We start from the raw sequence: 10,402 nt of genomic DNA on the forward strand, positions 1-10,402 counted from the left end.
CCTCGCTAGGTCATGACCTAAAGTGCAATAAAAGAAAATACTTGTGTTAACAAAGACACTCACCTTTGCTAGCAAATGATTGTTTATTGATATGGGAAATAATTCCATTGAAAAGGATTATTTACATCAGAAATGCAATTACAAACCACCTCCCCAATTACAAATGTCTTCTCTTTAAATTTTCTTGTTCTTCCTTTTCCATGTTAAAAAAGAAAAAATAAAACAAGATAGGAACTTCTAATATCCAATACCCTTGTTAAAAAAGAATGTCTCTTCTCTATGTCCTCCTAAACATCAGGGAAAATATATTGCTAGCGGTCGTATTACAATCAACAACTGATTACTCAACCTTTTAGTTGCATCAACCATGCTTTGACAATGTTGTCACCCCATCTTCTTTCATGTTATGAATCTTGATATTTATTGTTAATGCTATCCAATTCATGATCATAGCGAAAAATTAAATCGGTAGACATCAGGGAGCACACCGAGACCAGTATAGCAGTCATCGACATGAGAATCATCTACCGCCTTCATTTTACCATTTGGTGAAGAAGGTTGCATAGCTGAAGATGCTGGTTGGGAATAGGTACTTGAGTTGTTGAAAGGATTGTTGGTTAGTTCGTTTTTTGTGTAAGCAGAGTCCGGAGGCACAGCCACGAGGCTGTTAGCTTCTTCTTGCTCCTTTTGGTCAAGTTGTTCTATAAGTAGTGCTAAAGATGATTTTTCTTCATCCCTAGCTTGGCACATATGCGGGGTGTATAGGCAGTTAGAGTTGTGGTTAATAGGCTGTGGTGTTTGAGATGGCACCGATGCTGGTTTTCCCACTTTTGTGATAGAGAAATACTGCTTCCTCGCATGAAAAAGACATCAACAAGTTATTCATGATTTTGCAATAACATTTGTTTGAAAACTAATCAGGCAAAGACATACACTTCACTTTATCAAACTCAACCTAGAGAGGACTTGGGGCAGATGCGTCTTGACTGCCCATCCAGGTTATCCATGGCTCACATGCATGCACAGGCTGTTAGGTTCTACTAGTACATGTAGTAGGCTATGGACGGCCAAATGGACCAGTCCTCGACAGGTAAGCTCAATCTAAATTCGACTGAAATTTTTGCACTCAAAACTTGTGTTTCAGATAATTTTATCTTTAATTATATGATGCACTAATTGTGTGTTTTTCTTTCAGTTGTTGGTAAAAATGCAATCTTAGTAACTCAATGTCATGCCCTATGTGTTCAGCCAATTAGGCATCACCGTACTGGTAGGACCCTCTCCTCAGCCCCACAGAGATAGCACTCGTGCCACCCAAGTGAGTTTCCAAGTTGTATATGGTAAGGCAGTTTAATTACCAACGCATCATCTGCTAAAATTGTCGTTTTTAGCGCAATTTGCCTGTCTTCATCCCTTCATATCCTTCCAAAGGATGTGTCAGCATCATAGAAAAGGTCAAGGGAAGCATTGTCACATAGCAAAACAAACTCGTGCCTTTTACAAAATTCAAATCCCACTTTTAAGTAATTTTTGGTCATAATCTAAATTACCAAAATCATTGCAGTAAGTAACAAGGAAGATAAACTCACGAGATTCTTGCTCTCATCCTCGTAAAGAGTAAGGAAATCTCCAGTCTCCAGCCCATTTTGCTTTACGAATTCTCCTGTGGAATGTAAAAGAGATACGTGTATTAGAGATTTAGAATGAAATAGATCCAAAATAAAGAGATTTAGCTGTGAGTTTACCTGTATTTTCAAGAACATACATCCTACTTTTGTTGTTAGACCAAAACCTATATAAGTCACCAACAGAGAAAAAACCTGTCTTTAATAGGCAACAGAACATCTCGGAGTAGTAGTTTAAAGGAAAAAGAAGAAGAAAAACGTAGCATCCAAAGGCTCACTTGAACTTTAAGGCCCACTCTTGGTTAGAGTATACATCTCTGAGAAAAAGTAGGATTCCTTCTTTATCATTTAGGACAGGAAGATTTTCCTCTACTTCTCTCTGGATTGACATGCAAGAAAAAACTTGAATATTAGAGGTTACCATCTCTGTAAGAAACACGGGAAAATGGAAAAGGAAAAGAATCTTTAGCATTTTTCGTTTTGTGCACAAACCGAGGAGTCAGGAAGAGATTAGTTATTGGGCAGTCTAAATCACATTCATGTTGCAGTGTTCAATAAGAGCAAGTCAAACATGGGTATTGGTCGGCTATTTTGCCTCGTTTTCTGTCTTTTTAGAAGAAAGGATATGATGAAAGAAAGGAACACAGAACCTGAAACAAGCAAAAAATCTGCATACGATCACAGGACACTAAAAAGTAAAAATAGCCTCATTCATCAAGGAAATCATACCTTTGGAAGAACAATTCTGCCAAGAGACCCAACATCACTATTCTTCAAGTCCTTCCTAAGCACCGCTCTGAGTCTCTGCACTCAAACAAGAAAAATTCTTAAACGACATAGAAAAAGATCCAAACTTCAAAAGATAACAGATAAAACAAAAAACATGAGTGACCAAAATTCATGATTTGACAAGAACCTACCTTGTTATCAGGTGTTAAGAACTCGTAAAGATCTTTGCTGGTATTGCTCCTGCTTCTTTGGCCACAAGTACTAGCACCATGCAAAGCCAATCTCCTTGCATCCATTATTTGAGTTGAACTAGCCCCAATAGAAGTTTTACTAAGGCTTCTTTGGCGTGCAAGTTTTCTCTTACACCTTGCCACCTTGGTCTTGTATGCATCAAGAGCTCTCCTTTCTTGCTCTAATTGGAACGCATTAGGCTGCAAAATGCATGATCTTTGCATTTCAAAAGCATTTTGGCCAGCCATGGCAAGACGGAAAGGATCTGCAGATGGTGTATGATGGCTAGGCTTCTCTAGAGAATGCGTGTATGGATTTTGTCGACTTTCACAAGGCGCTGGCATATAGTACTGTGGCGGAACGCAGTTTGACTGAGTTACGGAATTTGAAGGTACTGTTGAATGGTAGCTCAATGGTCCATACATAGAAGAGAACTGGGAATTCTGAGGACAACCCATTATTGCGTTGCTAGCATTGGTGGTATTGGTGGTGTTGCCTGTGCTGGTGAATAAAGTTGAAAAAAGGTTCTCCATATCAAAATGGACACAAAGAGAGTTGTGAATGATGAGTCTTTGGGGCTGTGTTACCGATCAGAGAGAATCCTGTGTGTGTGTGTGTGTGTGTGTTTGTTTAAGTAGGTGTTTTGATTTCTAGTGAGCATACAATCTGGTAAGAAAGGGTCATGGGCGGTGCGAGGTGCTGCCTGTTGAAACAACCCAGGTGTTAAAAGGCAAGATAAACTCGTCAAGAAATGCAGTGGGTTGAGTAGTAAGAGAGAGATTAAAGGCCATGAAGAAAGACAAGAAGGGAGAGAAGACTAGAGTTAACAAATACGGGTTTGAATAGAGAGTGCAATAGCGTGAAGAGAGTGACAAGTGGCCGGAGGGTGGTGGTTTTGGGATACCCAACTGACCAGTGAGGAACCTCAGACAGAGAGGCATAGGGTTTGAAACTTGGCGCCAGCTTTGATTTAAATGTGGCAGCCCTTGGGCCAACCTTGCACAGAAAACCATTCTATAATGGCAAAACAATGCATTGATGACCAAATGCCAACAGTCATCTCACTCCCACTCTATATACCATCTTTGCCAGTCTCTCTCTCTCTTCAGCACACACTAAGGCCAGTGTACCTAGCGTTGGTGAGAATGTTGAGTAGTAGGAAAAGTTAAAGCGTAAAGCCTGTGTACTGTGCTAGCTCCATGATTGTCTATTCTCATGCACAGGGATTCTACTGCCTTGAATTATTAGAAAGAAACTCACTGGAAATACTAGTTACTTATTTTAAATGAAAGGTTTAGGGTTTATGGTGAAATTCAACTTGCAGCACCTTGCACCGCCCATAACCCTTTCTTACCAGATTGTATGCTCACTTGAAATCAAAACACCTACTTAAACACACATCACTCACACATGCATACACAAGATTCTCTCTGATCGCTAACACAGCCCCAAAGACTCATCATTCAATACTCTGTGTCCATTTTGATATGGAGAACCTTTTTTCAACTGGCCCTTCCAGTCAGTTTCCAATTTTCGGCAGCACCGACGCTGAATCTTCTGCTCATATTGCATTTTCATTCTGTTAGCTTTGTTTTATTAACTAGAAAATTTGCTACTAAGTACTACTCTTGTCAGTTTTAGTAAATATTATATTTAAATTTTATAACTAAATAAGGGGTTATGTAATGTTAGGAATGTGAGTAAAAGAGGGTAATAATGTTTGGAATGTGAGTAAAATTGAGGGGCTAATACTGAAGTTGCAAATTGTTTGTCATGGTTTTCAGCCACTCCCTGGTATTTCCATTTTGATGCCTTATTTGGCTTAGTAGACATCAGGTTGGTCATGGCCTGAGGACCAAAGCCATCATCAAGTCCATCCTGCATCAAGTGAATGTATTTATGAGCTTAGATTTGGAAAATCAGAAAACATACAGTCAATACAAGGATTGAGTGACTAAAGTGAACATCACACTCACTAAAATGGCGACTAGTCAATGACACTTGAGAGATTAAAGGAAAGTTTGATCAGTCACACTGAAACTGCAAATCACTCAATCAAGACTCACTCGATCACAGGAATTATTAGTAAAATTCTTTTAAGCAAATTCTGAAGTCCTCTAAAATGCCAGGCAAGGCATCCCCAAGCAGCAATCATTATTATATTCAGACCAAGAGAAAGAAAGTAGCAAGATATAATACACACGCGTGCACAGACAAAAAGAAACAAAGACACGCAAGGATCTATTTGATTTGTCTCTTTGGACATCTACAAGACATGTAACATATGGAGATCGTAAAACAGACTATTCTTTAGAATCAGTCGTCAAATACACCAAAGAGTTGATATGAGGTGCCAATGCAATGGAACAAACACAAATAAATTGGGGGCTACATGCCAATATGAATGTGTTGGAAGTTAAAATGTGCTGATCAGTAAGGGCATCAAAGTGCAAGATTCGGATTATATTTGTCAAAATAAAATTTTCTTGATTAGATCTCTTTAGAGTTCATTGAGCATTAACTTTACTAGATTAAGCTACGCCCTCGGATAGAAAAGAGTCACCTTGGATGAGTTTGTTGTCAGCTCCCTCATGCTTTTCAACAGCTGAGATTGTCCACAGCTTAAAGCTGCTTCTAGCTACTGACTGCATTAGATAAAACACGAGATAATCAGTCCTCTTATCACGACCAATTGACATAACGTCTGAGTTTATGCTATTATGAAAAAGAAATGAGTGCTCCCATGTGTCTTGAAGATCACCTTTCATGCCATTTTTGTGGAACTAAAGTTGATGCAAATGTATTGATTTCTCATGCGCCAACAAAAGATTTAAAATTGAAAGATCTATTACCACATGAAAACCTCAGCCATTTCGGCTAACCTCTTGTTTGGGCATTAAATGCATGCATCACTTCAATTCCAACAGATAATTCTACCATTATAAATGGAACATCATTGTAGAGTTTCAACACATTGAAGCAGAAGGAACCACCAATTTTAAACAGAAGGTTTGTTTCCTAAGTTTTGTATGCATGCAGTGGTAGATCAAAGCCTTCCTTTTAACGGTAGAGACAGAAAATCTTCAACTTTAAGCCAAAATGATACATGAACACATGTAAAAGATGCATTTTTTCTTAACTTTCTTTGACAACTGTAAATCACAATCACAATTTTTCGAACTTCAATGGTTGCTTTAAGCAATGATATTGAAATTAAAATGACTATCATTATTTCCAATTTTGTCAATAGGCAATGGCAATGATATTGAAATTAAATATTTAGACCTCCTATGATCTTCATCCATACTGTTAATTTCACAACAAGATTTCCTATCAGATTCTTCACCTTGCATAACCACACTTGAATTACATGTTGTAAGAAATAAAAAGAAGCAGAATTTTGACAAGGATGCCTAAGAAGTAATATCGGCACCTGAACTTGCCAGAGAAATTTATTGTCTTAGGTAAAATCAGGAATATGATCTAGATATTAAGATATTCGAACCATACAAAGCAATCTAACACAAAAAAACATGAGATGATTAGAAGAATCAAATAATAGACATGAAAATAGAACAAAGTTTCTGCATGAAATCTACTTAATAGAGATATAAAGAGCACATTATACCCCAGATGGACATAATGAAGCATCTTGATTTGCATTATAATAATGATAGAGCAATATAGATGGAATGATATTTGCATGTCAGAAGCATGCAGAACTAGTGCACTTGACTTACAGCGCAACTAAGGCAAGACTCTGGAAGCTATAATATGGAAAATTTCCCATGTCAGCAAATGAAAATAACATTCATCGCCATTATGAATCCAATGGTTTCTTGAATTGAAAACTACAAGGATTTTGTAAGCAGAAAAGGAAGCTTAGCAATAACAAAAGTGAAGAAACTAAAGATGGATGGATGGACTTGCAAAGAGACTTTCAGCAACCCGTGTTTAAATAGAGTGGAGAAGAGAGCCTGCATGCAACTGCAAAAGCATCGATCCAACACCTGCCTACTTCCGTGTCAGTTGCTGCGACAGTCGAGAAGTTACTGCTAAACACGTTGAATAATGGCCAAAATGTTACGCTCTAAACGACAATTTAAGTGAGAAGCAATGAATTTGGCATTCACAGCCATTTTGTTTGTATTTTATATTCAAATCACTAAAGCACTTTAATTATCAAAAAAATTAAAAAAATCAGTAAAACAGCTTCATAAACAAGCAGATTGGCAACATCCAGAAATCATATATCCTACAAAGCCCATTCACGCAGTTCGTATTCATCACTGAGGTTGGATAAACCTTTAGGAAGATAAAGCATGAGAAATAGGGAGACATCAAAGGTCAAAAGGTGATTTAACAAATTTAATTTCATATAAGAGTTCTGTATATTCTAAGAGTGCAATGGGTCACGTATAACATCACTAAATGCAACTGTGTAAGTGTTCTAGATATGTTAAGAGTTGAAAGGAGCATTAATGAACTTAACAAATTGTGAGAGATCTGGATATGCTACGAGGAAGCATTATAAGCATAATTGGATGGACAGAAAAGGAATTCATTTATGCAGATCAGCATATCCACCTCCTCAGAGCAAATTTCTCAACATTGAGTAGCATAGCATTCGGAGGCTGTAATATTATTGATCTTTTTACAGCCAAGTCAAATTCCAATAACATTCAAGCCCAGCATTATTAGAATGTTAATTGACAATGTATCATCGAACTTCGGTTTTCAGAGGTCGATCAACAGAATTTCTAGATTAGATTTAGAAAGCTCTTTTTAAAGGTTCCATTAGTTTTCAGAACTTTGGCTTTTAAAGTTTCATTTGAATCATTAATAATTTAATAGGCTAGTTGGACTAAAAGGACCTCGTTTTCCATTGCAAAGACACAATCTTGGTTACAAGATTCTTATATTATCACATAAACAAACTCAAACAGAAACTTACGATGGCTCAAAACAAACAATCAGGTTGGTTTGGCAAGAAGAAACTTCCACATATCCCATAAACTGATAATACAATATGAATTAATGCATTCCATTCGAAAAGGATCTTCATCTCAGCACCTTTCTTCATTGTTGTTTGTTAGGATGGCATTTATGATGGTGTCAAGCACCTCCATTTAAATTCAAGAAGTTTTCTTCTTATGACCAGATAACAAATCAGGCATCCTAGATGCAATGGTTTCTGTTTTAACAACACTCTTGCTACAACTGAACTTGTTGCTTCAATTCGCTAGAGGAAAATCTCAAAACTACCAAGTCATGTCAAAGTATGGATACTCTTTTAAGTTTTGCTCCACTTAAACATTTCATTGTCAGCCATCAGTAGAAATTCTGGAAATTCAATAACAATAAAAAGTGGTTTGTAATGAAATTCTCCAGGGCATTTAGCAAACTAATTACCAAGGCATTAAAGAGTGACGTAAGAACTGGAAATTAAAGGCAAAACACATGAACTCCTCCCCTCTTTCTACAACAAATAAGTTCCAACGTAATTATGCATATCAACTGCTTGTAAATTTTCCTGAAAGAAGAATAGTTTGGTGGACCATAACTACAGGTTAAATAAGAGTTTGTCGATGAAGTCCCGTGCAATAAGTTTATAGGAAGCAGCTACCTAGACTATCAGTCGCCTCTATACACATGGACATCTTTTCTTAATCTGATCTATGAATGAATTATGTGACTCCACTCCCTCGTATATAACCCTTTGAAGTACGTCTAAAAAACTTAATAAAGACTTTTTGTTTGATCACACGATGGTAGACAAAAAGAACACCAAGTCAATGAGGCTGTAGTTCAACTGACACCCATGCTCTGATATCCCCTAGTGGTCTCGGATTTGAACCTTTCTCTCCTTTGCACCCAAAGAAAAAAGAAAACAGAGATAAAAGTGAAAGAGACAGCGGAGGAGAAGTTGTAATTGTGATCGTTACCTGAAAACTGGTGGTAAAAAAAGGAGTTGTGGGGGGGCAAGGCATGTATGTGCCTGTCTGTCTCCCTTTGAAAATTGTTGTGATGGGTCGTGGAATTGAGAGCGTTGAAATAGTTGAAATCAAGAGTGACCGAATTGGCAAAGCCTCGTTCAGCTGAGTAAATTGCCGTCGAGCAGTAGAAACCGGGTGCCTGACAGTTTCAAGTCTAGGATGCCTTTTTTTTAATAGTTTTTATTTGAAATAATATTAAAATATTTTTTTTATTTAAATATTACAATATAAAATTTTTTAATTTAATATTTTTAATTCAAAATATTTCTAAAAAACCTCTATATATATATATATATATATATATATATATATATATATATATAAACATAATCATTTCCAAACAAGATTTTTATAATTTTTTTATTAATGTGAATATTCAGATCAACTTGCATACATCTCAATTAATTTTATAAATTTTAAAATTAATAATCATATAATATTTGTATTGTTGTAGTTTTAAAATGACCTCTAGTCACAAGTGTAATTGTTATAGACAACCAAGAAACTCAAGCACTGAAAAAAAATTTCACATGATTTATAAATTAAATATGTTATCAAAATCATGTGAAATTAAAATTTTTTATATATATTTTTTATTTTTGTATTTATTGATGTAGTTTATAATAGATCTAATATCCTAAATATGATTAACAATTTCTTTATTTGGAGAGATCATTATCAAGTGAATAAATGTAATACCTTAAAACATGGTTACAACCTTAAATGAGTATCATTTTTTAGTCAACATGTGGCTTGTTATATGAATGAGAAAAATTAACAAAATTTATGGTACTTAAACACTCTTAAAGCTTAGATTCTAGAACTTATGGCTTAGAAAGATAGAGTGAAAAATAAAAAGAAAAATTTGAAATTGAGTGGAAGTTAGTTAATGGAAAAAAATAGTAAGGAAGGAAGCTAAACGTATAGCCCAGTATAGAGAAGTTGTTTTCAAGTTGCTAATAAATAAGCATGATAGCCTTAAACTGTAGAAGAAAGCAATATGAGATCAACATAAATAAGATGTTGAGTCGTTTAATTGTGAACGTAAAGATTTCATAAATAAAATGGAGCAAAAATGCTTTGAATAGTTCATTAGGATCCAGAAGGAACATGCAGATTTCTTGTTGGGCATTAAGATGGAGAAGAGGAACTAAAAACACTATTGATAAAAAGACGTGTAAAGATAAAAAGCTATTTAAAGGATAAATAAAAATCTTTTGAGCCATAAAAGAAAAGCGAGCTTTAACATATTGCTTCTCTTAGAGAAAGGCATAAAAAGAGTTGAAACAAGTTGCTCTATATATAAAGAAAATAAATAATAAGAAAAAGAAAAAGGTCTTTAAAGGATGCATCACAACTAGTAGATGATCAAAATGCATTTGCAACATCAACATATAATGATCAACAATCATAACGTGTTAGAAAAAAGCCTATATCGATGAGTGATTATGAGGTAACTATAATCAATCAATCCGATAATTCACTTACTTATTTTGCTTTATTATCATATTGTAATCTTGTTATATTCGATAATGCCGTAAAAGAAACAAAGTAGAAAAAGATAAGAATAATGAAAGTAATGTCATTAAAAAAAATTCGAAGTTGGAGAACTTTTTGAAAGAACAAAAGATCATTAATGTAAAATGGATGTTCAAGACAAGGTTAAAGAAGAGTTCATCATTTTTAAACTGGGTGTTTAAAAATATTTGTTTAAGGGAGAGATTGTTAGATATTCTTATAATTCTAATCTAAGTTGGAATCTTATTAAAAAAGGATTTATGTTAATTAGAATTCTTATTGAAATGTTTGGTTAGAATCATA

At 35.3% G+C, this 10,402-nt stretch overlaps 1 protein-coding gene across 5 annotated transcripts; it reads right to left on the minus strand.

The window, feature by feature from the left end:
• Nucleotides 1–64: 64 nt before the first annotated feature.
• LOC18097478 (B3 domain-containing transcription factor LEC2) lies at nucleotides 65–8,792 on the minus strand. 5 transcript variants are annotated; one of them, XM_024599107.2, is made up of 10 exons: nucleotides 8,531–8,792; nucleotides 6,534–6,637; nucleotides 6,326–6,436; nucleotides 5,149–5,230; nucleotides 2,546–4,463; nucleotides 2,355–2,429; nucleotides 1,904–2,004; nucleotides 1,746–1,792; nucleotides 1,590–1,663; nucleotides 65–846 (listed from the first exon to the last, which is right to left on the minus strand). In XM_024599107.2, exons 5-10 carry the CDS (start codon nucleotides 3,116–3,118, stop codon nucleotides 448–450), a joined length of 1,269 nt encoding a protein of 422 aa, XP_024454875.2. In that variant the 5' UTR covers nucleotides 3,119–4,463; nucleotides 5,149–5,230; nucleotides 6,326–6,436; nucleotides 6,534–6,637; nucleotides 8,531–8,792; the 3' UTR covers nucleotides 65–447. The 5 variants fall into 5 exon arrangements, with proteins under 5 accessions (XP_024454875.2, XP_024454874.2, XP_024454877.2 ...); XM_024599106.2 differs by having other exon boundaries at nucleotides 6,534–6,640; XM_024599109.2 differs by having other exon boundaries at nucleotides 6,326–6,617.
• Between the last annotated feature and the right edge of the window lie 1,610 nt (nucleotides 8,793–10,402).

This window comes from Populus trichocarpa, chromosome 4 (genome assembly GCF_000002775.5).
Source record: "Populus trichocarpa isolate Nisqually-1 chromosome 4, P.trichocarpa_v4.1, whole genome shotgun sequence".
Taxonomy (NCBI): Eukaryota; Viridiplantae; Streptophyta; class Magnoliopsida; order Malpighiales; family Salicaceae; genus Populus; species Populus trichocarpa.